The 27128-nt window shown below is 46.1% G+C and overlaps 4 protein-coding genes across 11 annotated transcripts in view; 2 read left to right on the top strand and 2 right to left on the bottom strand.

Moving 5' to 3' along the window:
* MXD3 (MAX dimerization protein 3) overlaps positions 1-6243 on the top strand; it is a 15359-nt gene extending 9116 nt beyond the window's left edge. For 2 of the 3 annotated variants that reach the window (XM_036748451.1, XM_036748452.1), the window contains 2 exons: positions 5095-5272; positions 5528-6243. In XM_036748451.1, the coding sequence (XP_036604346.1) occupies positions 5095-5272; positions 5528-5643 (294 nt within the window). In that variant the 3' untranslated portion in view covers positions 5644-6243. The remainder of the gene's footprint in view (positions 1-5094; positions 5273-5527) is intronic. The other variant, XM_036748453.1, reaches the window with a different exon arrangement.
* Positions 6244-6399: 156 nt separating this feature from the next.
* PRELID1 (PRELI domain containing 1) lies at positions 6400-9520 on the bottom strand. The gene is made up of 5 exons (XM_036752049.1): positions 9221-9520; positions 8167-8392; positions 7558-7671; positions 7359-7437; positions 6400-6775 (listed from the first exon to the last, which is right to left on the bottom strand). Exons 1-5 carry the CDS (start codon positions 9310-9312, stop codon positions 6624-6626), a joined length of 663 nt encoding a protein of 220 aa, XP_036607944.1. The 5' UTR covers positions 9313-9520; the 3' UTR covers positions 6400-6623.
* Positions 9521-9542: 22 nt separating this feature from the next.
* Positions 9543-13276, top strand: RAB24 (RAB24, member RAS oncogene family). The gene is made up of 9 exons (XM_036752050.1): positions 9543-9748; positions 10046-10226; positions 10608-10676; positions 11070-11148; positions 11251-11318; positions 11871-11970; positions 12297-12347; positions 12641-12703; positions 12948-13276. Exons 2-9 carry the CDS (start codon positions 10110-10112, stop codon positions 13010-13012), a joined length of 612 nt encoding a protein of 203 aa, XP_036607945.1. The 5' UTR covers positions 9543-9748; positions 10046-10109; the 3' UTR covers positions 13013-13276.
* A 1481-nt stretch (positions 13277-14757) lies between these two features.
* The window catches only part of NSD1 (nuclear receptor binding SET domain protein 1), a 141896-nt gene continuing 129525 nt past the window's right edge, over positions 14758-27128 (bottom strand). For 5 of the 6 annotated variants that reach the window (XM_036750744.1, XM_036750747.1, XM_036750748.1 and 2 more), the window contains 3 exons: positions 26825-26931; positions 24231-24435; positions 19820-21868 (listed from right to left, as the gene is read on the bottom strand). In XM_036750744.1, the coding sequence (XP_036606639.1) occupies positions 20136-21868; positions 24231-24435; positions 26825-26931 (2045 nt within the window). In that variant the 3' untranslated portion in view covers positions 19820-20135. Of the gene's footprint in view, positions 16431-19819; positions 21869-24230; positions 24436-26824; positions 26932-27128 lie in introns of those variants that run through there. The other variant, XM_036750749.1, reaches the window with a different exon arrangement.

The following is a 27128-nucleotide window of genomic DNA, read 5'->3' as shown; positions in this document are numbered from 1 at the left end:
TCCCTGTCTCTTTTAATTAGGTCTATTTTTGCTTTTGCTTTGTCTGAGATTAGGATTGCCACCCCTGCCTTTTTTTACTTCAGCTGAAGCACAATAGATTCTGCTCCATCCCTTTATTTTAATTCTGTGTTTGTCTTTCTGTTTCAAGTGTGTCTCTTGTATGTAACATATTGTTGGATTCTAGGTTCTAATCCATTCTGCTTTCTGCTTCCATTTTAAGGATTAGCTCACCCCATTCACGTACACAGTAATGATTGCTAACTGTATTTCCCTCCATCCTATTTTCTTCTGTTTATCCTTCTCTCTTTTTATCCTCTACCTCCTCAAAAGTCTGTTTTGCTTCTGACCATGGCTTCTTCTAATCTGCCCTCCCTTTATTACCCTCTCCCCACTTAGCTTGTTATCCTATTTCCCTTTTGGGTAAGATAGATTATGTACATATCTATATTGCCTTCCCTCTTTGGAGCAATCCTGATGAGAGTGAGGTTCGAGCATTGTCTGTCCCCATACCCCTCCCATTTTCACCTCCACTGTAAAAGCTCTTCCTTGCACGCCTCTTTATGTGAGATAATCTTCTGCATTTTAATCTTCTCCCAGTGCATCTATCTTTCTTACCCCTTCATTTTTTTTTTGAGATCATCCCAACATAATCAACTCACACTCATGCCCTCTGTCTATGCTCCTTTTAACTGCCTTAATACTAATAAAATGCTTGGGAGCTACATGTATCATCTTTCCATATAGGAATGTAAATAGTTTAACTTTATTGTGTCCCTCATAATTACTCTTACATGTTTACCTTTTTATGATTCTTTTGAGTCTTCTGTCGGAATGCCAACTTTTCTATTTAGCTTTGGTCTTTTTTAAAATTTTTTTTAGTATTTTATTTTTCCCCAGTTACATGCGAAAATAATATATAGCATTCAGCTCCAGTCTTTTTATCAGGAATGCTTGAAAGTCTTCTATTTCATTAAATTTATTTTTTTTTCTGCCTGGAGAATTGTATTCAGTTTTGCTGGGTAAGTTATTCTTAGTTGTAATCCTAACTCCTTTGCCTTTTGGAATATCATATTTCAAGCTCTCTGCTCCTTTAACTTAGAAGCCGCTAAATTTTGTGTTATACTGACTATGGCTCCACAATATTTGAATTATTTCTTTCTGGCTGCTTGCAATATTTTCTCCTTGACCTGGAAGCTCTGGAATTTGGCTATCATATTACTGGGAGTTTTCATTTTGGGATTTCTTTCAGGAGGTGATTGGTGGATTCTTTCAATTTCTATTTTGCCTTCCGGATCTAAGATATTAGGACAGTTTTCCTTTATAATTTTTTGGAATATGATGTCTAGGACTTTTTTTTCTGATCATGGCTTTCAGGTAGTCCAATAATTCTTCCATTATCTGTCCTTGATCTATTTTCCAAGTTGGTTATTTTTCTAAGGAGGTATTTCATGTTTTCTTCTATTTTTTCATTCTTTTGACTTGTTTTATTTTTTCTTAAACTCTCATGGAATTATTAGCTTCTGATTGTCTAATTCTGATTTTTAAGCCATTATTTATTTTAGTGAATTTTTGTGCTTCCTTTTCCATTTGGCCAATTCTGCTTTTAAAGGAGTTCTTTTCTTCAAGGAATTTTTGTGCCTCTTTTTCTGAGCTCTAAATTCTATTTTAATAATGTTCTTGCATCACTCTCATTTTTTCCCCAATTTTTCCTCTACCATTCTCATCTCTTTCTTTAACTCTCCCAGGAATTCTTGCTGGCCTTGGGTCCAATCAGCATTTTTCTTTGAGCCTTTGCTTGTAGCTGGTGTCATGTTGTTATTGTCTTCTGAGTTTATGTCTTGTTTTTCCCTATCACCGTAGCAGGTTTTTATGGTCAAAATTTTTGTTGTTGTTTGCTCATTTTTTCAGCCTATTTCTTGACTTTAGACTTTATGTTAAGGTTGGGCTCTGCTCACTTAAGGCTGGGGAGGTATGTACTAAACCTCAGGCTTTTTTGTGCTGTTTTCAGAGCTAGTTCTGGGGTTCTGCAAGTTTTCAGTGTTTCCATGGTTGGTGTTATTCTGGGAGAGGTGTGGTCACTGATCTCCTGGTCTGGACTCTGGTCTTTACCCTTGAAGGGGCCCTGCTTCCCTGCAGCTGCAAGTACTAGTGCTCCTCTTGGCTCTGGAACTGTCAACAGGTCTCTTGCTACCTTGTGACTCATCACAAGCACTACTTTCCACACTGGAACTTTGACCCACAACTGCAAATGGGCAATAGTTGCCAATCAGTGCCAGCTGCACCCAGTGCCAGTAAAGAGCCTTGTAATCTCTTTCTGACCAGTTTCTGTCTCTGGGCTGAGCGCTCCTGAAGCTGCTGCTGTGGTGGCCCACAAGTGCTGTTCTCAGGGCCTGAACCCACCCTGGTGTTGCAAACCTCTCCTGCAGACCTCCTGAGTTGGCTTAGACTGCATAAATGTCTCCCTTTGGCCTTTTGTTGGCTCTGCTGCTTCAAAATCTGATTTGAGGTGTTATTTTAAAGTTGTTTGGAGGGGAATATTAGGAAAACTCAGCTGGGTCTTGGCTTGTACTCTGCCACTACCCTGGCTCCAACCACATCTGCCACGGTAACTTTTTTAACCTCTGCCCCACTTCAGTCCCCTGTTCTTTCCAGTACCCCACACTTTCTTACAATAACTTTTTAAAAATGTATAAGCACCAAAGTAGGGTTACACTCACAATGCCAGCACTTTCTGATGGTGCATTTGATAGTGATGAGCCAGGAGACCTGGCATTTTCTCTTTGTGATCTTGAGTAAGGGACTTCCCTTCTCTGCACCTCATTTTTTTTCCTCCAAAATTATGTTTCTGCTAGATGATCTCATGTTCTAGGAGGAACACAAGATTCCTTCACTGAAATCCAAGTCCTAACTCATTAGCTCATTCTTTAGTTAATAGTTAACACTTTAGGAGGGATGGGTGTATATGGGGAGGTCTGCCTGCTTGCCTGCCTAGAGAAAGCTCATGCTATGGGATACCAGATTTTACAGACAGCCTCATTCTGCCTGCTCAGTAATCTTGAACTGGTGTCTGCTCCCTATTTGCATCAAGTGCAAATCTCTCAGTCTGGGTTGCCCCACCCCCAATCTGGCTTCAAACCACTTCTTAATCTCTGCTTCTCCTCCTCCCTTATACCCCACCTTGGCTCCAGCTAGGCAGGTCTCTACCATACAACATTCTAAGAAGTCACTGTGTTGATTCCTTGTCTGGAATTCTCTCTCTGCCTGGCTAAATCCTACTCATCTCTAAAAGACTCAGCTGATGTTCTGCTCACTCCAGGAAACCTTCCCTAGTCTGTTAGTCTAGTCTGTTCATTATTGTTCATCGTATTGCCTTGAAGCATGCAACTGGACGCTGGCTTCTATAAAATAAACATTACTTATGTTCCTTTTTTTCTCATTAAACTCTTTTTCTCAGTATTTTTTCTCAGTTACACTGTAGGTGGCCGGAAGTCAGGACTACATACTGATGTCCTCCTGCCTCCTCCATGTTGCCTGTAAATGCATAAGTCCAAATCAGGCACCAAATATAAGAATTGTTGATCAGTTGGTGACTTAGTTCAGTAGACATTTATTAAACATCTACTCTAGTATGTACAAAACACTGCTCTTAAGGGATTAGGAAAACCGAGCTGCACTCTGGATGCCCATCCCACTCTTCCTGGCTCTGTCTGTACAGTCCTTGGGGCTCCTTTTGTCTAGTTACAAGACAGCACAAGTCCTTAAATCATCTGCCTTCACTGGAGTCCATTTATATGTCCAGCTCCATGGGGAACATGACATAGGAACAAGACAAAGTCCCTACGTTGAAGGAGCTTTCAAACTTTTGGGTGGTAGCAGTGCAGCAAGACCCCACACAAATGAAGAAATGAGTGCTCCAGAATCTCCAAGGAGGGAGAGGGCCAGTGCATGCTGTTCTGGTGAGAGAGTTTCACGGAGGAGTTGGGCCCCAGTGAGCTTTTGGCATCTGGAAAGACAACCTAGTGTAGGCCTTTCTGGGGGAGTGAAAACCTGGGAAGCCAATGAGTACTAAAAATGGCCCAAGTGTTGGGAGGCCACCAGCTCACATGACATTTGTCCTTCAAGAGCTGTTACTTTAAAGCTACGGCTGCTCCTTTAGTTAAAGTGAGTTGGCCTGAGCTCCTCAAACCTACTGCCATCACCCTCAGAAAGCTGACCTGATGTGAACAAAATTGGCTCAGATCCTTTGGTTGTCAGAGAACCCATGGGACATCCTAATTTTATAGATGTGAAAACTTGAGGTCCAGGACATACTCTGCCCAGCTTCACATATTGGAGGGGTCTACTGCCAGATACTCTCCCCTTTCCACTACATTGACTCATTTAACCCCTCCTATACTTTCCTGTCACCACTGATTTCCTGTAGCTTTAGCTCATATATGCCCTACCCTCCCTTCCTGCCACAAGATTGAATCCACCTCACTAGATGGGAGAAATTAGGTACAGGAAGGCCTCAGGGATGACAAGCTAGGGAAACATGACTGATATTTGCCGTCTTTCTGTTTGTCCTTCACTCACAGAAATGCATAGCACTATGGAGCTATACCCACAGGCCTTCTTCTTAGCTGTTCCTGGCAGGGGAGATGAACATGGACAAAAGGTCCCCATCTTACCTTCCCTTGGATCTCTAAGACTTTCCAGGGAGGTTTGGCAGGAGCAGTGGGCTACAGTGGTAGGGCTTTCTGCCAGGATTGGGTCCAGGCCCACCTCTGCCTTGTTCTACCCCACCATGAAGAGGCCTTGTCACCTCAGGTGGCCTGAAGGGTTAAAGCTGGATCAACTCATGTGGCCAACCTGGGGTGGATAGAGATAGGGCAGTCCTCAGCTTCTCTTCCCTATCACCTCTCCTTCCACATGAATGCAGATTGGAACTCTCCAAGTCTGAAAGAAGCAGCTCTCAGGATCCCAGGATATGGGGCTTAGCCACAGGCTGGTGCATGACTTGGGAAAACCAAAGTCTGCTAAGGCTTAGGGCTGGGAGAGCTACTAGCACTGGCCAGGCACTGAGGGCTGACTCATTGCTTCTTGTGACTGCAGAAGCTGGAAGAACAGGAGCAGCGGGCACGACGGCTCAAGGACAGACTTCGAAGTGAACAGCGGAGCTTGCGCCAGCGGCTAGAACAGCTCCGAGGGCCAGTGGGGGAGCGGGAGCGACTTCGAGTGGATAGCCTGGACTCCTCAGGCCTCTCTTCAGAGCGCTCTGATACTGACCAAGGTTAGTGATGTTCCCCATTATCCTGGTCAGAAATTAGGGTGTCAGTCTGCACGCTAATAATCTCGGTTAATTGGGAAGCAGTGGACCCCGGTAAGTCTGGGCCACTGCCACAGCCTGTGCTGAGGCCAGCAAGCCTACCCAGTGCCCTTCCACCTTACCCCATGGCTAAACTGTCCTGGCCTGCCCTCCATACCCTTAAGGACTTCTTCCTTTCTCAGTGACCTTGGACCTGACTTTTCTCTGGTCTCTCCACAGAAGAGCTGGAGGTGGATGTGGAAAGCCTGGTGTTTGGGGGTGGTGCTGAGCTGCTTCGAGGCTTCAGCACAGGCCAGGAGCACAGCTACTCTCATAGTGGCAGTGCTTGGCTATGACCCCTACCACCCACAGCAGGTGCACAGCTCTCCCACTCTCCTGGCTGTACCAACCTGCCCAGCCTGCCAGAGAAGCTGCCACAGACCTGGGGATGGTCGACTAAAGTGGGTTCCAGCTTGCATCCCTCATGATACTGGGCATTCCTGCAAAGCAGAAAATGATCGGACTGCAGATGTTGCTGCTGGCTCCTGGAGCCATTTTAACTAGCCTCAGTTCCACCCCTGCTCTCTTACGTGGGCACGGACTGAAGCTTACTCCGTTTTGTGGGGGGAAACAGGAGTGAGCCATGGCATTAATATGGAACTAAACAAGTAATACAACCTATTCCCTGTCAGAGGTTAGGGGAGGCAACCAGAGGCCTCTGACATGGGGCTGACATGGAGGCAGTCTGTTGCTCCCTGCCTAGACCTGTTTTCTTTTTGTACATTTTTTTTACAGCATTGATTTTCGTTCCTTTCAGGGCTGGGATGCAAATCTTGTGCTAAGCTGGTTTGTGCCCAGCACCCAAGGGACCAGTAGCAAATGTGGGGTGGAGCTTTACTGTAGCTCTAGCTCCACAGACACCATACAGTATTTTCAGTAAAAAAACTTTTTCTTAATTCTGCCTATAAACCGTCTTATTTCTTCATGACTACAAAGGAAGGGTGATCCGCAGTCACTAGCATGGTTCAAGGCTGATGGCTGGGAAATTTCATTATAAACCTGGCAGGATTACTTAATACCCCCAAGGCTCAGAAACCTCCAAAGGCCAAGGACAGCACTGAAAATTGATTTTTAATGATAAATTACAACTCGGACACAGGACGGGTAATGGGACGAGAGCTGGATTGTCTGTGGGGTTGCATTACGTTGATGGTCTCAGGGGCTGGGGCTCCAGGCCCAATGCCAAATCTTGCCAAGAGGCTCTCAGCCTTGGGTACTGGCGATCTGGGAGGGCAGCAGGGCCTCTTGTTGCAGGGGAAGCAGTAGGATGACTTCTTTAAACATAGTGTTGCTGTTGCTGCTGCTGCTTCTTGGTGGCGGCCTTGCTGGCCAGGTCCTTGGCCTTCTCGGTAGCTGCCAAAGCCGTTTCCTTCGCCTTCTCAGTTGCTTCCTTAGCTGTTTCAACAAGTGTCTTAGAAGGAGCTTCACCTGCAAAAAGAGAACCTCAGAGTATCAGTTAGAAGGTATGATTGAAGACTGAATCCGACCCATTGATGTGACATAGAAAGACATGGAGGTTTGGAGAGAAGAGCCTTGTTCAAGATCAAAGATCTTATTATGGGTAACATCAAGAATTTGAACTCAGGACTTGGGACTCCAAGGCCAGTGCTCCTTCCATCATACCACACTAAACCATGGATCTTTCCCCTGATTCAAACTCATTAGAGGGTGGCTGGTGCCAGAAGTCTGAGGGGGCAGGGCTTAAGTACCAGCCTCATTCCCAATGATAGCCTCAGTGCTAGAAGTCATCTCAATCCATCCTTCCCAAATCTGTAATTTTACTGATGAGAAAACTGAGGCCAAGAAAGGCTAAGTGACCTAACCAAGGTCATGCAGGTATTAAATGGCAGAGTCGGAGACTCCAGATTCAGCATCTTTGGGAAGTGGTGGGGGCGGGGAGAACATGACAATTAAGGGGTGTTTTAAACTTTTTTTTTCTTGGAGACCCCATATTTAGTGCCAGAACCCACACCCTCTGCTCCTTCCTAGACTCAATTCCCTTCACTCTTACCTTGCAGCTTGGCCAGGATGTACTCAAAGCCTTTGATGGTCTTGGTCACGTTACTTTTGAATCTAGCTAGGCCGAACTCCTGAAAGGACAAGACAGAACAGGATAAGGAGACCTGCCTCTGCTTCCAGTCCCTGCCCACGCCCCAGGCCAATCAAAGATTCTGCCCCACCTTCAGCATTTCACCAAAGTGCCAAGTTACCTGCACAGCTCTGGAGACCCCGAACAAACTGGAGGAGACCCAGGCCTCCCGTCGGATTTCAGTCCAGCCACTGTTTTCAGGGTTCACACAGTAAACACATCTTTCCTCCACCACCTAAAATGAAATTACCACAAGTCTAGTGTAATCTAGACCCCAAGAAGGAAGAACAAGATTCTCCAGAACCTAGAGGCAGTTATCAAGAAAAAGAAGCCTTTATCACCCACCCTACAATAGCTGATAGTCATATGGTGTTCACTACATGGTAGGCACTGGGCTAAGTGCTTTACCATTAAAGTCTATCCTTTGATCCTCACAACCCTGAGAAGTGGGTGATATTACCCTCATTTTACAGAGGAGGAAACTGAGGCAAACAGAGGTTAAGTAACTTGCCTATACTAAGTCTACTGGAGGCAGAAGGACCTTTAGAAGTCCTCAAATCTAACAGTCTCTGTTTAAAGATGAGGAAACTATGGCCTAGAGAGATAAAAGCGATTCACCAAGAGCCACAGAGCAAAGTGATGGCAGGTCAAGAAATAGGAACTGCTTTTCACCATGCTGCTTCCCCTCTCTTCTGTGACTCCTCTAAGGGAGCGCTGAAGAGGCACTAACCATCAGCCGGGCATGGTTGATGTTCCAGGTGAAAGTGGTCATGGTCTGGTTCTGTGGGTCCACGATAGAGTCCTCGAGGATGTACACCGAGTGAGCTACGTTAGCAGGGAAGAAGCGCTCCGCCCAGCGGGGCATGCGGTTGGTCTTCGTTAGAAGCCGCCTGGACAGCAGCTTCTGATCGGGGGTCACCTCCCGGTGCACGATGTCCTCCGTCAGCACATGCTTGCTGTATGGGAAACACGCAACACAGGAGGTCAGCTGGGAAAGCTACTCGAGGCTTCATCAGGTACCTAAAAAGAAAGCACCGCTCTGCGTGAGAGTCAGTTTCATGTGCAATCCTTCCCGTTTCTGTAGGTGAAATGAAAATACGGACATTATTTGATATTTATTTGGTTCAGGATTTTTTTTTTTATAAAAGGAAGTCAATTCAAGGTTCCTCAAGTCATCCTGTCTGGCATCCAATCCCCTCCTCTGCTTCTACAACAGGGGTGAGAATACTGACCTCATTTGGTATGTGTTAAGTACAGAGTATTTTGAGAAATAAAAAAAAGGTTCCTCAAGTCATCCTGTTTGGGCGAAGGAAGAGGTAGAAAAAGAGGAAACTAAAGCTTAGGCTTCAGCCCAAAGGTGTTTCCCGACGGGAGTCCTGCCCCACTTCCAATCCGCGGGCAGGTCAGGGTGGGGCTCAGGCCCAGAGCAAATTCCAAGCCCGGTGACCCCACGGCCCAGCTGGGAAGCCACCCCATTAGGGAGGAGGCGCCCTCGGGGAAGGTGCCCAGCACCTGGGAGGTAAGCGGCCCCTCCCCCACCGGCTCGGGCTCCTGGGACTTGATTCCAACGAGCTCGGGGTGGGGGGCTTCTCCTTCCCGGGAGTGCCAGCCCATACCACGGGGGAGGGGGGAAGGGGGCATCTGGATCTGCCGCCCTCTTCTAGGAGGGTTGAGGCGGGGAGTCCCGGGAAGACTTCCGCCCTCCCCCGTGGGAGGTCGAGAGGCCCTGGGGTCTCCTGCCATCGCCCGTGGGTGGTCGGGGGGCCTGGTTCTCCCGCCCTCACCTGTAGGGGTTGGGGTAACGCTGCCAGAAGGCAGCAAACACTTGGTCCCAAGAGCTCCGGAGCACGCTCTGCCCCAGGAAATACTTCACCATCGTCCCGGCGGGGGTCAGGGTCGGGGCAGTGTCAGGGGGCGCACAGCATGGGGAGTAGGGGAGAGATGGGTCGCCGGGCTCGCGCTCTCCGTCACCGTCCCAAAGCCGTCGTCGCCGCCGCCTCCACCGCCACCGCCGCTGTCGCCGCCGCCGCCATGAGGGGGTGTCCGGCCGCTCGGCACTTCCGGCCGCAGCCCGACCCCGCCTCTTCCGTAGAGTGCATTTCCGGTGTCCCCGTCACGTGACGCATGTGGCCCTTTCCCGTTTCTTCCCCGGCCCCCCTTCCCCCCCCCCCCCCCCCCCCCCCCGCCTTCCCTAACCCAAACACTTGGCTCCCTACGGGCTGCTCCTGCGTTGGGGGCTCCGGGCACCGGGACCGGACGGCCCCCCGGAGTGGCCGCGGCCGCGGCAGGAGGAGCGGGAGCATGCGGCCCCGGTAAGAGGACGCAGACGACCCTCTCTCCCAGGCTCGCGGAGGGAGCGTAAGGTGGAGCGCCCTGGCCCGGCATTCCGGCCCAGGCTGTCCAAGCGTGGGCGGGCGTGTGTGTGAGTGGGGGGGGTGGTGGTGTGGCCGTGTGAGGGTTCTTGATCGGGGATCCCCGGGCCCGCGAGCTCGGAGCGCAGGGACACAAGGCGAGCGGAGGCCCCCAGCCGTGTCCCGCGGGCTGACGGGGCTGGCGCGGGAGCCGAGGGGCCGGGGCCGACGCGCTCAGGCGGCCCGTGTCCGGCGCAGGTGAAGCGTCTAGCCCGCCCGGCCCCGCCCCGCCTCGGATCTGCCCGGCCTGGGCCCCGGGAGCATGAGTGGGCAGCGCGTGGACGTGAAGGTCGTGATGCTGGGCAAGGAGTATGTGGGCAAGACGAGCCTCGTGGAGAGATACGTGCACGATCGCTTTTTGGTGGGGCCCTACCAGAATGTGAGTGGTGGCGCGCCCCAGGGTGGGGGCCCCAGGTGGAAGGAGGTGCTGAGGGTTTGGTTGTGAACTTGTAGTGGGGGGGTGGGGGGGACGACACCCCTGTCAGGCAGCCGGTGAACCTGATTTTTGAGCTCCAGCTTTGCCCCTGATCCCGTGGGAATTTGCTATTCATTTCCTTTCTCTCGACCTCAGTTTCTTTTCTTGTAAAACAGGCAAAATGGCATTTACCCAGTATCTCTCCTAGAGTTGTTGGGGGAGGGGGAAAAAGGGAAGTGAAAAAGTCTTGTGTAGACTGCAGCGGGTGGTATAGGCACGAGTGGTTGTTGTGGAAGGGGGCATTTGGGAAATGGGGGATGACTGTCTCCTTCCCCCCACATACAGACCATTGGGGCAGCGTTTGTGGCCAAGGTGATGTCTGTGGGAGACAGGACGGTGACACTAGGCATTTGGGTGAGTGACAGGGTCACAACTACACTTACTTGCCCCATTGGATGAAGGGCCTTCCAGAGGATATTTATTTCCTGAGATACTTCCAGAGGAGGCTTCCCCACCTGAAAGGCTCTAAACTGTACAGGACCACCTGGGAAGAGGGTGTGGGGCCATCACGGAGAGCAGTCAGCTTCTCAGTGTTGTATTGAAGCTTAGGATCCCCTGTTCTGTCCCTGATGAGCTGGGTAAACCTCAACAGATTATCTGAGAAATATCAAGGTTGGAGAACCTCTGTAATAATTCAGAGTTTTCTGATTGACCCCCTCATCCCTGGGAATTGTGGGTGGAAGGGACCTTGTCCAGATTATTCCCAAGCCAGGGGCCAGGGTCGAGCTCTCACCTGATTCTCTATAGGACACAGCTGGCTCCGAGCGCTATGAGGCCATGAGTCGAATCTATTATCGTGGTGCCAAGGCAGCCATTGTCTGCTATGGTAAGGTTATCTTCACCCCCCAGCCCAGGCGCTTCAGCCTTTCTTGAGCAGTGGTTTAGTTGAGAGGTGGTCAGCAGCCTTTCTGCACTCCTTTATTTCCAGATCTTACTGACAGCAGCAGTTTTGAACGAGCCAAATTCTGGGTGAAGGAGCTTCAGAGTTTAGAGGAGGTAAGTGTACCTGGGAGCTGAGTAGTGCCTCTGAGCCTTGAGGACTCTGTAAAGCCATTAACAGGGAGAGGCCAGGACCTTGCTTGTCTTGAGAGGCAGTATGTAGCATTGGAAAAAAATAGTAGCTGATAATATTAGAATGACTTAAGGGTTTACAAGGTGCTTTATCTTATTTAAGCTTCACAGCAGATCTGTAAGGCTTATTACAGTTCTACACAAAGGGAAACTGGTTATACAACTACAAAATGTCCATAGCGTGACTGGAAAGTAGGTCTTCCTGGTACTTCCACCCAGCAGTCTTGACTTCCAAGTGCTAATTCTCACACTAATTATTACCTGTGTGACCAAGGGCAAGTCATCCTGTCTCTGTGAGGCCTAGTCTCCTCATCTACAGGAAGGAAGTCGTAATACCTGCAGCATAGGTGTTTGTGAGGAAAGCGCTTTGTAGCCTTCAACTGCTGCAATGGTGGTATCTCTGACCATTATCATGATCGTCATTCTGAGGCAGGCAGTGGGAAGACCCTGATATTGACTGACTTCTGCCCACTGCAGAGCTGTCAGATTTACTTGTGTGGCACCAAGAGTGACCTTCTGGAGGAAGACCGAAGACTACGCCGGGTTGATTTCCATGATGTCCAGGATTATGCAGATGGTACCTAGTATTCTTTAAGTGCTGGGAGGGAGGGAGCCACAGAAGACTGGTCCCAAAAAGGGGCAGGTTTTTTGTTCCCTGCTTTCTTGGGTGCTTGTGGGGATAGTTGTGGTTTTCTGTCCCTGGGGAGACCCCTATGAGGTTGGAAGGGCTGGAAACAAAATTCATGTGGAGGGGTGAGGGTACACACAAAATTCCCCTTTCCTTGGCTTTTCTGCCATCTTTCAGCCCTACTCCTTTTGTCCTCTTGCTGGGTGCTCATCCCAGGAAGGGCAGGACGTGGGCAAGCCAGCCTTACTCGCTCACTCTGAGCTGTGTGTTTACAGACATAAAAGCTCAGCTCTTTGAGACATCTAGCAAGACGGGCCAGAGTGTAGGTAAGTACTGTCTGGGGGCCAGGTAATCTCTAGCCCTGGTTTCAGTCATTCAGGGAAAGCCAAACTTAGGGAAGAGTTGGAGGGGGAGGTAGCAAGGAAGGCAGTGGTCCAGGAACCAGATGAAAGAAAATGCCAAGGTTGTCCTGCTTGCCTGGAATCCAGGGTATCTGAACAGTGGATCAGATAGTGAGGGCAAAATCTGGCCTTAGGAGACAGTTACTAGCTTGTGAATGGGAGTAGCCAGTCAGTGGCTTTTCCTTGCCTTATTACCTCACCCCCCCTTCACTACCTAGATGAGCTGTTCCAGAAGGTGGCAGAAGATTACGTCAGCGTGGCTGCCTTCCAGTTGATGACAGGTGAGGTCTGCTCCCAAACTTGGGCCTTCCCTTTTTGCCTAGTTCTTTGATTATGGTGATTTAGTGCTGCAAGTGACATTTTTAGAGGCAGCGGAGGCCCAGGGACCTGGAATTACTTGTCTCATGTAGGTCAGAAATGGCCAACTAGGATGCAGACCCAGGCACTTTAGAATAAGGGTCTGAATGGTGATCCTCTATTATCTCTTAATGATGAGTGGTTAATATTTACTTGATCTCTCTGCAGAGGACAAAGGCGTTGACTTGGGTCAGAAGGGCAACACCTTCTTCTACAGTTGCTGCCATCACTGAGAGCCCCTTGTCACCTGGAAGGAACTCTGCTGGACACTTGCCTGCTCTCTGCTGGTTGAGGGGCTGTCTGAGCTACGCACAGTCCCAGAGGCAGAAAGGGATGGGCCTGTGCTGGCCCAGGATCAGAGGCAGCAGCAGACTGAAAGGCTAGAGGAGGCCAGTTCTGACTCTGGGCTCTCTGCTATTTGCTGGGCAGCACTTGTATCTCTGCACATAATTTAAGTGGCTTCTGCCTTGTAAATAAAGTCCCTCCCCACCCCCCCACTGATAGTTGGCCCACTTCCTTACTATTTCATGGGAAGGGAAGAATGTCTTTATGTGGGAAGGAAAAAATTACTTAAGATTGTTCCTCTCCTTACCTGAGCCGTGGAGGACAGATTGGGTAGCAGGGTATCTAGTTGTCCCCTGATGTGACTAGCCCCATAAACCTGTTCTGAGAAGTTCCTTTCTCTAGTTTTTGCTAAGGTGAAACAGCAGTGACTTACAAGGTTTCTATGGTGTGGTAGCTGCTGATTGAAAGGGACTCTAGAGTTGGCCTGGTTGGGTTTTGGAAGAAGTAGTTGCCACATATAGAAAGAGATGCCAGCACTCTTATGTTTGGCCAAGGTGGTAGTACCCGTGGAAGGCTGCCACCCAGTACTTGGCCCTGCGGTACTTTCATTTGATTTTGAGAGTTAACTCTCTACAGACCAGATACAGGGAGGGTCTCTACTCTTAGCATCTTGTTATGGTTTCTTAAGTTGTTCTTGTAGTCAAAGACTGCGCAGTTAAGTGCAAATCCTTTCTAATGGACAGGCTTTTTTTATATGGGCTTGGTGGTAGATTCTATGGCCTAGGATTGTTTAGAAGGAAAACTGACCCAGAAACATCTGTAGGTGTTTCTTTGAAGTAGTAGTAGTTTAGTGCTAACTATGTAAGATCATTTGAAGTCTCTTCACCCTCAGGGGAGATGGTGCTTATTAGCAGCTTCATAGACTCCCCCCCCCCCCCCATTTTTCTTAAACCAGAGTAAAAAGGTGCCCCGTGGTTTGACTTGGTCTGAACTTAGTGATAGCATCACAGTTACATTAGTTACAGGAGGGTTTTCGGATTGGGGTGGGGGTGGGGGGGTGCGGTGAGGCTCAGGTCCTCATGCTGAAAAGCCCACACATTCAAGGAGAAATAGATGGGGCCAGACCAGACGCCACTGAGCAGCCACAAGTAATTAATTGTGACCTATGTTGTAATGCAATTTAAATCCAAGCCTTGGTTGCAAACGTTCAGGAAGTGAGTCCATAAATGAACCAACCACTTGGACGGTACTATGGGTATTGCTTCCTTTTTGCAAACTAATTCCTCAAAGGTGACTTCCTCTTGATTCTTCAAAGTCCCAACTCTATGTCGTCATCTGTGATCACTGGCTTCCTCTCTCAATACCCAACACCTCTGTTTGTACCTTTCTGATGCACTTTTAAATCTGACACCAATTTGGATTTACCAATCTGTGTGCTCCAAGAGGGCAGGAATCTTGTTATGCAAACTTTAGTCTCCTTGTGCCAAACAGGTGCTGGACACAGGCCCTTCATAAATGCCACATACTGTGTCAAAGCTGAAACCATGGCCACTAGTAGTCTGGCAGCACTGTTCCCATCCCTCTTTTTCTCAATCTTAGCTGTAGTATCACCCCATATATAGTAAGACAAAACACAGGGCCAGGGCAGTAAGAGTAAAGTTAAACTTTACTTTACAGTAATTTTTTTCTTCTATATACAAAGAATTACAGTACATATCATGGGGGCTCTTAGAGCAGGGCTCCCCTTTTTTCATTTCACTTACAGACAGCCGACAGTCTAAGGGGAGCAAAAAGAAACTAAGCAATGGTCCAAGACTTTCTCTCCCCGTTTCTCCCTCTCCTAAAAATATATATATATATATATATAGATCTCTATTGTCAGCTTCTTTTAATGTGTTCTTTGCCAAGACCCTAGTGAGAACTAGAGAGCTGTGATGAGTAAGCTGGTCTTTGACAAACTTCTGTGTGCTTCTTCAGCCACTGCACACACCCCCACCCCCACGCACACTTGAGCACGCTCCCGCACACACAGTAAGCACCAGAACACCAAGTGCAGACCAGTCCCATCCCCATCCCTGCCCCACACCTGCATGTGAGAACTGCCTTTGGCTGCACCATTTCCTCTAGCAAGCTACAAAGTCTCACTTGGCTTGGGGGGTGGGGGTGGGAGGAAATTCTAGTAGACTTTAAGGCCCAGAGGCATCAGTGCCCATCTCTAAGTCCCTACCTAAGTAGCAGAGTAGGGGACATGAAAGCACTGTGAGAAGGTACCACTTGAGAATAGGAAACCGTTTTTCCCCCCATTTACTAGCTCTAACATTTCTCCTCAGAGTGCTTTTTGAAGTAGCTTCTTGTGCTCCTGCTGTGCTCAATACTGGTCTATTTTTTCCCATCCTTGCCCTTCACCAAACAATCCCTCTGTGCTACCGGATGATGAGCCACACCTGGTCTAGAAGATAAAAGACAAACTGACTTCGGGCTGCTCATTCAGGAGGGGGAAGAGAGAGATGGGCCCCACTTTCTGGCAAAGGAAGGTGGCAGATGCATTTTCTGATTATAAACCAATCTGTTCTCTAGGAGGAGAACAGGGAGAATCTCCCTTTTGTGGGCTCGGTGGCGCTACATCTTGACAAACACATTGGCTGGAACAGGGGAGGTCCCAATTCCAACCATATCCTTTGCTCAAAGTTCTTTGATAAGTTGGTGCTGGCCTCGGTGGTGTTGAGGGCAGACCTTAGGGGCGGTCCTGTTTTTCCTCCCATCTGGCCCACATGAACTCAACCTAAAGAAAATGCTTTTTTTTTTAAATGAAGTTTCTTGCCCCTAACAGGAAGCACTGGGATTTTTTTAAAAAAACCACCAGCTCCTGCCCATCTTTTGCTCATCCCTTGGCAGTGCTTATATGAGGAAAATAGCACCATAGATGAATTTTTGTGTACAATGCGATTTAACTATTAACTATTATGCAGATTTATCACACTAATGCAACCTCTGGACTGGTTGACCCTAGGAAGCTTAGTCAAGAATAATTAGGCACATCCAATTAAAGCCACATATATTCATCACTTAGTTCTACAACTCTGGAATGTCAGAAAACACTGAACAGCTGGCAGGGGCCTGGCACTGTATCACAAGTGATAAGACAATCCTCCAACCCCATCACTCCACCACCCAATAGGTATGCAGGAACCGCAGGCCCTTTCCCATTACTAGCCTCTTAAATGTCACTTTACAGAGCACCCAAGCCAGCAGGAATTAGAAATGCAGAGATCGCAAAGTCAACTTCAGCCATTTGGCTGGTGGGTCTCGAGTCAGGATCATAATGTTCCAACGAGAGCCTCTGAGAGGGAAGCCATGGATTGGAACCTGTACAAAAAGTGCAGTAGATCAGAGGATACAATTAACTCACCCAAGTCCTCTCCTTATCTCTGCCAAAGGTGGTGCTAACATGAAGGGTATCAAAATGGAAGGGTACTCCCTCCAGCTGCCTTCCAAAATGACTCTACTACTTACTGGGTCACAGCACTTGGGAAGTTCACCTACAACTATCTTTGTAAAGAATCCCTGATACATTTCAATGCATTAATTTCTACCTCCAAAATTCCTAAGATTTATCTTTCTCATCACTCCTTTCCCTTCCCCCTCAAGGATTTCCGTATTCCCCAGCTTTTCAGCAGTAAAGCAGCAAGCGATGATTTAAGTTAATATCTAAAGGGATTTTTGGATCACAAATCCCTGGTGCTTCAGTGACCGTAATTAGTATTGAAAGATGACCACAATGGGAAGAACCTTAGATTTCAGTGGCAGGAGAGGAAGCTGGAGTTTTAAAGGCCAGTATAAACTGGTTCTGTTATAATGAAAGCCACCACCCTCTCCCAGGAATCCGGTGGAGGGAGAGCTGGGGTTGGCAGGGAACATTTATAGGTCTGGTGATTTTAAAGTTCTTGTTCAAGAAATCAAAATCACCCCCACCCCCCAACCCCGATGGCCAGTCCTGAACCTAGTTTAGAATCTTTACTACATTTAGAGTTCATTCATCTGTCAAGGAGGGCTCTTAAGGTCCTCAGTCCCTCCTCTGTAGTTGGCATTTAAGAGGAACCCATTAGGGTTGGCCAGGTTCAAAAAAGGATTAGCCTTATTCCAATTTACTCTTTCCCCAATATTGATACTAAACTTACTTTGATTTTTATAGGCATTTCTTGCTAGTCATGAACCATCCTAGTGGTGATTTCTGATAACTATCCCATGTGGTATCTGTATCAACAAGGAGCATGTTACCATGCACTAACCTGTGCTTTACTCCCCATGAAGGTTCCTGGCCATAGGGACCACCCACCCAAAGAAGAAACTGCACAGATACCAGGCACAGCCCACAGAGGCTATCTCACAAGTTTGAACCAGGAATGTTTCCCTCATCTGGCTGTTTGGGAGGAAGATGTGAGACCTTGTCAAAAGGAGGAAATTTATCAACAGAAAACGTTCAAGGGCCTACCTAGGGCTCCACACTTGTAGGTCTGCATGCCTGCTCCCCTGAGCCTAGCCAAAGTTTCTGACATGTGACTGACTTACTCAGCAATACTACTTAATAGGACAAGTGTCTTTAAAATTAAGACTCCTCCACTAAAAAATTTTTTTTTTAAATAGCCTGCACCAAAAATATTCACAGTTTATTTCATGAAACGAAGAGCTAGGGTAGTTTTTTTTTTTTTAAACACACAACAAAGTGAAACATAGATTCTGACAGTGCAGTATGGATTCCTTTCCGGTAACATCTACAAGTGCAAGGGAAACAGGATAGGAAGGGAATGGGGTGAGCACAGAATCAACACTACAAACAGTCTAGGAGAATTCTGGGAATCAAGGGTAGAGAAGACCCTACAAATGTAAGTTATATATATTTATTCTTCTCACACATGATAAATACCTAACATACTGAGCCTCAGTGTTTCTGGGTAGGTTCTCTTTTTTAAAATATATTTTCATGGTTTAAAATTATTTTTACAAAGGAAATAAAAAGGCTTTGATTTTTCTCCTCTTTCATGAGGACTTCTGGGGAGGGTAGGGACAGAGACAACATTCCTCCCCCACTTGCTGCTGGAAAGAAGCTTAGCAGCACATTCATAGGGCCAACCAACAAAGGATTAAAGCCCAGTGGGTCTTCCAGAGAGATGTGCAGTCTAGCCAGAGAGACCTGGAGAGATGGAATTACATAAGGAGGGAATTTAGGTTTGGGTGCCAAATGCTTCAGAATGCAGAGGAGATACAAGAATGACCTCAACCCTCTGTCTGGGATTTAGAAATGAGGTTCAACCCTGTCTCTTCCTTAGAGACCAGTTTTGAAAATATAAAGGCTTATTCTTTTGATTCTTATTCTTATTACAGAGAGCAACTCCCTGCAATGTCCACTTGTTTTTCCCTTCCTGGAATGAAGGAGGTAAACTCACATAGCAAGGGGTTCCTAATTCCCAAGGGGACAAGTATTTAGAGTGGGAGTTTAGGACAATGTATAGAATGCTAATAGGGGTGTAAAAGCCATTGCTAAGACAGAATGGCCAGGACAGTGCCTACCGGCTGAAGGCTTCTCCAGTTAGCAAAACACAGAGGTAATATTTGTTATGGGTGGGGGCAGGTGGGGAGGGAAAGAGGAGAGAGTACTGGCCAAACAGCACTTCTTGCTGGCAGTCAGTGAACTGGGCTAACCACGGGGAAGGGTAGCACCAACAGTTTTCCCAGTCCCTCTGTTCCCAGTTTAGGGCAGCAGTAAGATTATCAGCAGTTTCAAGGAGTTGTTGTCTAGCTTGGACACTGCTTTACACCATGTCTCCTCCGCCCTGGTTCTTCTGGGGGCTTGTCTAGTCCCAAGTCATGGGACCAGATACAGTTTGGACTTCAGTCAGCAAAGCAAAACTCTCATAAGAGAAAGCAAAATTATTCTGAAGTGAGAGACAGATGGAGCCTACCATATGGTGTAGAAAGGAGGAAGTAAATGGTGCTTCCTCTTAGGTGAGCAGGCTCCTTTTCTCATGGTTGGAGTAAGGAAATATTGTATTAGTTCAACACGCATAGGGAACATGCAGAAGCAGTTAATTTTCCTGCATTGGTGTGGGATGCAGAACCCATTGATAACCTGGCAAACCTCTTTCCACTGAGACTTAGCACGAGACACACTTAGTTCCAAAGCACCTGAGTGTTTGCTGGAGGCGAGCATGGAGGAAGCCTGTTTCAGGGACAGTGCTCTAATAAGAGACGCCGCTGTATTTCTCCAGTCCATCTCCTCTGCCCAACCATTCATGCAGAGGCACATCAACCTGTTCTAGTAAGTTTGAATAAGGAAAACTCTGAGGGCTTGGCCTAGCCCGAATAGAAACAGCAGCTGCCAAATGGGCAACCCATTGTAGCATTATCATTGTACCCTCTTAAAAATGGACCCTGAAGTGAGCTCTCTATGTGAAAAGCACATGTGAACCTGGGCATGTGAGGAGCCATCTGCCAGGAGTTATTCAGATAACACAACCACTTCTGGGGGTAGGAGCATCAAAATGCAGGAGACAAGTGGAACTGGGAGTCCACCTTGACATCACCACTTCCTTCCTGGTCAAAGGTTCTCGAAAGGTTAGGAGCTGAATGAAAGGCTATCACTTTCTCTTAAAGGATGTTCCCAAGCCCCACAAATACAAGTTCCCTCCCCTCCAAAGGACTGGGGAAGCCCCACTATCTTTCCAACCTGACCATTGGAACTGAATTCCATGCTTGAATCCAGAGTGGAATTTTTATTTCAAGTTTACCATATGTAAAAAGAAGGAAAAAGGACCACAGTCTGTCTCCTTGGTTGGGGGCCCCCACTTAGAATTTGGTACATTGATAACTCAAGCCACCCCCACTGGCTAATGTCACAAGAGTTTCTGAGAACTGGGGAATATAGGAAGGATGACAATGGAAAAGGGATGTTGGTTTTTTTTGTGTGTGTTTTTTGTTTTTTAAAAAAAAGAAAGAGAGAGAAAGAAAAGACTTCCCTCCCCAAACAATACCCCAGCGGGCAAACCTTGTCTGGCCACATGGCATTTACTATCATCACTTCTGTTTTGACTCTGCAGGCTCATGGCTGGAAGGGGTCTGGTTAAGAGCTGGTACTGCACTTTGCTCAGGCTTAGGGTCTGGCCCTTTGAGTAGCCCTTTGCCAAGGGGCCGACAAGTCTGTGCCAATGTCTGTGGACTCCCAGGTGACCGACAAGTCTGTGCCAATGGCTGGTCTGCCCCAGTAGGACCAGGACTCAGCTTGGCTGCAGTCAGCACTTTGCCCACAGGCCAGGGAGTGGACCCTGCTGGGGATTTCCCCAGAGCCCAGGGGGGGTGCTCTGTCACTGCTGATCGTTTCTCTGTTGGGGGAACAAGGTCTGGTGATTTGACAGGGGGCCTAGGGGATTGCACCATCAATGGTGTTGCTTTTGTGGCAAGCCCTGGGGGTTGTGGGGATCCAGCCATGGGCTCTCCTGAGGCTAAGGCTTTGCCGAATGACCCAGAGCTCTGCTCCACTGACACAGGTGCACGTCCTGTGGCCCGAGGAGCCTGTTCAAACAAGTAACCCTTGGCAGGGGGCCGCGGGATCAGTCTGGCTTGTATGAGTGTTTTGCCAGCCTGCCAGGTGTGTTCCACAGGGACTGAAGCTCTTCCAGATGCTTGGAGGACTGGTTCGGAAGGGTGAACTTTCTCAGCTGCCCGAGGCATTTGTCCCAGTGCTTTGTTAACAGGCCAGGGACTCTGCTCCAGCACTGGTAATTTTTCAGTGGACTGGGGTGTAATTTCATGAGGTGAAGCTGCTCGTTCCTTTTGACGAGGACTCAGTTCAATAACCATAGTAGCTCGATCTTTTGGCCGAGTATTTTGGTCCACAGGCCTTAGTGCTTTTTCATTAGATACAAGGTTCTGGACTACAGCTGACAGCACTTTTTCTGAAGGTGGGAGTCTCTGGCCCAAAGGGGCAAGGGGCCTGTCTGAGGTCTGGGGTTTAGGTCCAGTTGTCACTGGGGGCTTGTCTGAGGTCTGGGGCTTTGGGCCATTTGTCACTGGGGACTTGTCTGACGCCTGGAGTCTCGGTCCAGTAGTAACTACAGGCCTGTCTAGTTGCTGAGACTTTGAGCTGAGAGAACCCAAAGACTTATCCAAAGATTGAGACCTTGGGCTGGCTAAAGCTAGAGGTCTGTCCAACAGTTGGGACCTGAGGCCAGCTGCTACCGAGGACCTAACTGTTGGTGGGGGTTTTGGGCCTGACAATGGAGGTTTGTCAGATAGTTGAGGTCTGGGGCTTGACACTACAAGAGATGTGTCTGCTGGCCTCTGGCCTAATTCTAAGGGCTGAGGTCTTGGCCCTGATACTCCAGGGGTCTTATCTGGTGACTGGGGTGTGGAGTCAGGCATCACAAGTGGTTTATCAGACAACTGTGGCCTCTGACATGTTCCTACTAATGTTTTCTCTGACAGCTGGAGCCTTTGGCCCATTGCCCCAGGGGCTTTGTCCACCATCAGGGGTCTTTGAGCAGGAATCTCAGGAGGCTGCTCTGCTAGCTGAGTGTTTGCACCTGAAGTCAGCGGCACAGGGGGAGGCACGTACTCACGGATCTCCCCAGGCTCCAGAGGGTTGGGGCCACATGGATCATGCTCTGTACAAGACAGGCGACCATCCAGTTTAGAGATGAACAGCATTCCCTCTCGGTGTTGCTTGCAAAAGGAACTAGGGCACATCTCACAAAAAGATGCAGCTTCTTTTCCACAAACATCGCACTGGTGCCATGGACACTCCCATTTCCCTGAAAAAGAGAAAGAACAGCATTGCAATATTAAAGAGGTACACAGGAGATATCATATGGCTCAGTAGCCTGCCCATACTGAAGGTTTTTAATCACCCTACTAGGCGTGGCACACAAATCACTTATTTCTTTGCTTGTCTACACAAGAAAAACTATTTCACACAGAGTTTGGAGGACTAGTTAACAAAAATGGGAGGAATGATCCCAGCAAACACTGATGCAATCATTGTGCTCCAGAAATGCATCTGTTTTGGAAGGTGTACAAGAAATGAAAATTATCAATGCATCTTGCAGCTCTTTGCTTAGCTACCAGCGGAACGCGGAAATCAACCACATATTTGGTAGTAAAGATCACTCTTGTCCAAGTGCTAAACAGCCTGAATGAAGGTTCGTGAAAAAGAGCTGAAGTGTTTATTCTAATCTTTCTTGCATTCATAGTACAGAAGACGACTCACTCCTGGAAGTGGAAAGTTTTTTATTCTCATTTCTGCCCATAGCACTGGAGATACTCTCCCTCTGCCACCCAAATGCCAGATGTTGGCCTCTCCACAAAGCTCTATGTTCCCTGTGCCTGTAGTAAGCCACTGAATGACTTTGGAAGAATAATGGCCATCGTGTCCACGCTGCCTATGCCCCAGCATAGCAAATTCATCATATCAACCAATGCCAAAACTAGTTACAAAGACTCTTCAATCTCATCATCTTAAAAAATACTGGCAGGAAAACTAATAAATAGTCTTCTCCACCCCAGTGTACATAAGGTAAGACTCTCTTCCTAAGAGCATCAATTCCTTTGAGACTGTGATTGGGGTCTCATTCTCTGACAATGTCCAACAGTAACTGTTCCAAAATTTTAAGGCTGGAAAAGGTCTCAGGTCATCTAATGTTATCCTATGACTAAAGAGATAACATCCTTGACAAGTGGTCATTCAGTTGCCTCACGAAGATCTCAAAGGAGGAAGATCCACTATACCTCCCTTAAGGCAGCCAATTCTACCACTGTACAGCTCTTAGTTCTTAAGAACTGTCTTTACAACCAATCAAAAATGCCCTTCTACAATTTCCATCCACTGTTTCTAGTTCTGTAGTCTCAGTCCAACAGAAAAAGCCTAATCTACCTTGTCCTTTCTAAATCTCTTCTTTTAGCTAAACACTGAAGGTTTCTGAACCTCATCTGGCAAGGTGTCCATTTTCCTCACCATCTTATTGCCCCATGGACAGACTCAATAAACTTCATAAAATGTGAGTCGGTTTGAATAAAGCAGAAATGATTGTGATAATAAGCTCACCTGTCCTGAAAACTCTTCATGTGGCTTTAGTTTAGCTTTTTTTGTTGCCACATCACATTGGTGACTCATGATAATGTAGTAAATTAAATATAACTTGATATTTTGCCAAACAAAATGCTTAGATAACTTTGTGAGCTTATTACTTGATCCCAAATGTAAGTCTACATTGATGCCAATTAAACTTCATATTCTCTTTGGATCCTGTCATCCACAGTGTTACTTATTCACTTCCTGTTCCTGGAATAAAAATAGCTCAGGCAAGGAAATGTATCTGCTGCAAACTGTAAAACCGAAAGAGAACTGAGTCCTGGACTCTAGTTCTAACTCTGCCACTGACTTTGAGGAAGCTGAAAATCCTGGGAAAATCTCATTCAATAACTCTGTAAGATAGGTACAGATGCTGTTATTTTCACAGGTCCAAGGATTATGATTTTCCTCTACTGTACAGATGAGGAAACTGGAGCTAAAATCCAGTGATTTGCCCAGGGCTATGCAGTAATTAAACACTTGCGGGTAAGATCTGAACTTGGATGTTCCTGACTCGAAGTCTCTTCTTACTATCCATTCTCCAACGATGTTTTCTGGTGACAACTTTAGTTTGCTTCTGATCACTTCGAATGTTCCTTGAAAAATTTACCTCATGGGCAGTAGTTGGCTCCGAACCTTTATTACCTTCCTTTTATTTATTCATTTTAGGCAACTAGGATTAAATGACTTGCCCAGGATCATACAGCTAGTAAATGTCTGAGGACAGATTTAAACTCAGGTCCTCCTGACTCCAGGTGCTCTATCCACTGTCCCAACTAGCTGCCTCATATTTTCCTTTTATCTTAACAAATAAGGATTCCATAAACAGTGATGCATTTTCATGAGTTAAGAAAAAAATCAAAATTTCAACTAAGCAAGCCAACCTTCTCTCCTCTTCTGGACAGTATTACATGGGAAGGCCATCCTTCATATTTTCTCAGTCTGGCAAATATGAGGTCTTGGACATAGCCTCTGTTCTAGATAGCCAAAAGGACAGTCACTGACCGGAGCAGTACCAGATCCTATGATGTGGGCTTACTACTAACCTGCAGGCCTTTTCGTCAAGTTGAGGCAGTCAGCATGATAGACTTTGGGGCAACCTGGTTTCTTGCAGGATACCAGCTGCCCTGCGTCCCCACAGCTGAAACATTCATCTTCTCTCTCCTTTGTAATCTCACCCTGGGATCGGCGCTTTACCTGTTGTTTTCTTTTTAGTTTCTTGGATTTCTCTTCTGTGGGATTGGGATGATTCTGTGGGAAGGAGATTTGTAAGTCAACACACTATTTTACTTGTTTGTTCCTAACTTCTCGAGCTGACCCAAATAGCAAAGAAAAAAGGGTGCTTACATAGGATTGATGGGTCACCAATCTGAACAAGACACTCAATTCCAATACTTTCAAGTGATTGATTTTTAAAAAAAAATTTATGTTAACTGATACAGAGTTTGTCACCAAAAGGACAGAATTTCAAAAGCCACAGAAGTAAAAATGTTCATTCATAAAAGCCTTCCATGTGCACCTGACATTCCAAGGATAATTCTTAAATATATGAAAAACATACATATGTAAAAAATTGGTCACAACATTAAATTTTTCTTTCTAAAGATGACATCTGTAATATATCTCTGTGACTTATAAGTAAATAAAAAACTTAAAAAGGTTATATGGTGCAGAGGGAAAAAAAAAGAACTCTATATGGCATCAAAGGACCATGATACGAATACCTCCTTGCGTGACTTTGGGCAAGTTATTTTTACCTTTTCGAGCTTCTATTTCTTCATCTATAAAATGTTAAAAGTGGACTAGATATCTAAGACAACAACCAGGTCTAAATTTACTGAAATCTTTTAATATAAGAGGTTCATGAACCTAAAAAACAATTTTTAACTGTATTTCAGAACAATTGTTTTCTTTGTTTTTCTATGCATATTTTATGCACTTATAAACATTACTCTGAGAAGGGATCTATGGGGTTCTGACTCCATGACACACAAAAAAGGTTAAGAAAACCTGGACTGTAAGATTTGACCTAGGATTTCCCCAGTAAATCAGTCCTTAGTCTCTAGTATGAATCATGTTTTAATCATTATGGTCTTCTACTGGCTCCCTCAACCCAGGCTCATGACATGTCTTTACTAGAAAAACACCCTATGTGGGAGAATTAACAATACACTAGACTATTAGTTAGCAAACCTGGTTCCAAATTCAAGGCCTACTATTTATTACCTGTATGACTACGCACAGGCAGGTTCTAAACCTCTCTGGGTCTCAGTTTCCTTACTTGTAAAATGAGAGAGTTAACTTCTAAGGTCCTATCCACCAAGTGAAATTCTCATTGTCCTATGTGAGCATATAACAATATTTTAGCTACTAGACCCTATGGTTTATCTAATTCATGTCTATTTAGGAAAAAAGGTAAGGTGAGTAACTTATAAATGAAATGCTTCTCTTTGCTGTTAAAATAAGCAAAAACAAAAAACAGTGAGAAGCTGGTAGCATAATTTGACTAGAGGCCACTAAAACTCTTACTTTAGGTTAAACTTCCATCATTCAATGTCTGTCCAAGTTCCACCATCTCCACAAAGCCATCAAGGACTAATACAAATGGATTGCTTTATTTTTTGAATGCCTCACTAATACCTCATTATATACAATTTTATTTTTTTTTAAGTTGTATCATCTAAATTCTCTGCCAGCAGACTACATTTTAGGTTATTTGAGGGCAGGATCTTTTCTGTACTTTAATTCCATCATCTATAAAATGAGAATAATAGGACTTCACTATACTTTCTCCACTGGGTTGTCTTGAGCAAAGTGCTTTGTAAACAATAAATCACATTAGTGATGTAAGCTATTAGCTGAATTTAGATATTTATTACATGTGTTTTTTTTTAAATAGCAAATCCACTCTAATTCCCATTTTAAAAGAACATTTAAAAATGTAGTAATCGAGATAATTTTCATCTCAAATCACTAAGGAGTTTCCAACCTTCATTAGTCTTTGACAAATATAATCACAATAAGTGGCACAAACTTCAGACATGAAACGGCATGGTCTTAGAGATCTTTTTTTCAGCTTCAAATCCCATCTCCCTCTGCCTCTTATCACCCACCATCCCAGCTGTAAAATGAGGGAATTCAACTAGGTAATCTATATTCTCATGCATCTAAAAATGCTTTTGATCCTACCCATTTTATTTTTTACCAGTTCCATTGCCAATTTCCCACATGTATTTTAAATTCTAAACTTTTGGACAGCAAAAACCCAAGTATTTTTTGTTTGTGGACAAAAAGTAACACTTAGCATGAAGAACTATCTAAATGCTAACTAACGAAGCAGTTTTTCTCTTGTGTCAAGATGCTGAGCATTCGAATGAGCTTAACTAAAGTGGAAGATGATATGGAAGTGAGAAGCAGAAAAAGAGGTGATGACATTTTTTACTTTCCAAGCTACCATGTGGAAAGTCAGAAAAAAACACCCAAATGCCCCGCAGATGCTGTGTCTCAGCTATTAAGAGGAAGTTCAATCAATATCAAAATGCATTAGTGAACAACTAATGTTGACAATTCAAGGCAAAAATCTCTTTTTTCTCATGAACTCCAATAGCACCAGCACTAACAAGACACTAGGAAGCAGTACCTTTGGCCGAACACCCAAGAAACCGCTACAGTTTGGTGCTCCACATTTGCAAACAGTTTTTCCATTTCCTAGACACTCTAGATTGTAGTTGAAGGTGAGTTCAGTACCTGAAAAGGAAAAAATATGAGTAAAATGACATTTCAGTATAATTACCTGTTACCCGTCAGGAGGATTTCCTAATGGAACAGAATGTTTTCATTAAAAAAGGGATATTGGTTATACATAAGGATAGAAACAAAAAACAGTAAGTGGAAATAACTTCAATCAGGAATCTGTAACTTGGAAATGCAGATACTAATGAAAG

This window comes from Trichosurus vulpecula, chromosome 3 (assembly GCF_011100635.1).
Source record: "Trichosurus vulpecula isolate mTriVul1 chromosome 3, mTriVul1.pri, whole genome shotgun sequence".
In the NCBI taxonomy this organism is placed as follows: Eukaryota; Metazoa; Chordata; class Mammalia; order Diprotodontia; family Phalangeridae; genus Trichosurus; species Trichosurus vulpecula.
This window is presented reverse-complemented; position numbering and strand designations above follow the sequence as displayed.

Coding starts and splice junctions, on each gene's coding strand:
- RAB24 (XM_036752050.1), top strand. CDS start 10,110: ATGAGTGGGCAGCGCGTGGACGTGAAGGTCGTGATGCTGGGCAAGGAG. Junction 10,677..11,069: donor CGGTGACACTAGGCATTTGG/GTGAGTGACAGG, acceptor GATTCTCTATAG/GACACAGCTGGCTCCGAGCG. Junction 12,348..12,640: donor CAAGACGGGCCAGAGTGTAG/GTAAGTACTGTC, acceptor TTCACTACCTAG/ATGAGCTGTTCCAGAAGGTG.
- PRELID1 (XM_036752049.1), bottom strand. CDS start 9,312: ATGGTGAAGTATTTCCTGGGGCAGAGCGTGCTCCGGAGCTCTTGGGAC. Junction 7,672..8,166: donor TCAACCATGCCCGGCTGATG/GTTAGTGCCTCT, acceptor ATTTCATTTTAG/GTGGTGGAGGAAAGATGTGT. Junction 7,438..7,557: donor GGGTCTCCAGAGCTGTGCAG/GTAACTTGGCAC, acceptor TTGTCCTTTCAG/GAGTTCGGCCTAGCTAGATT.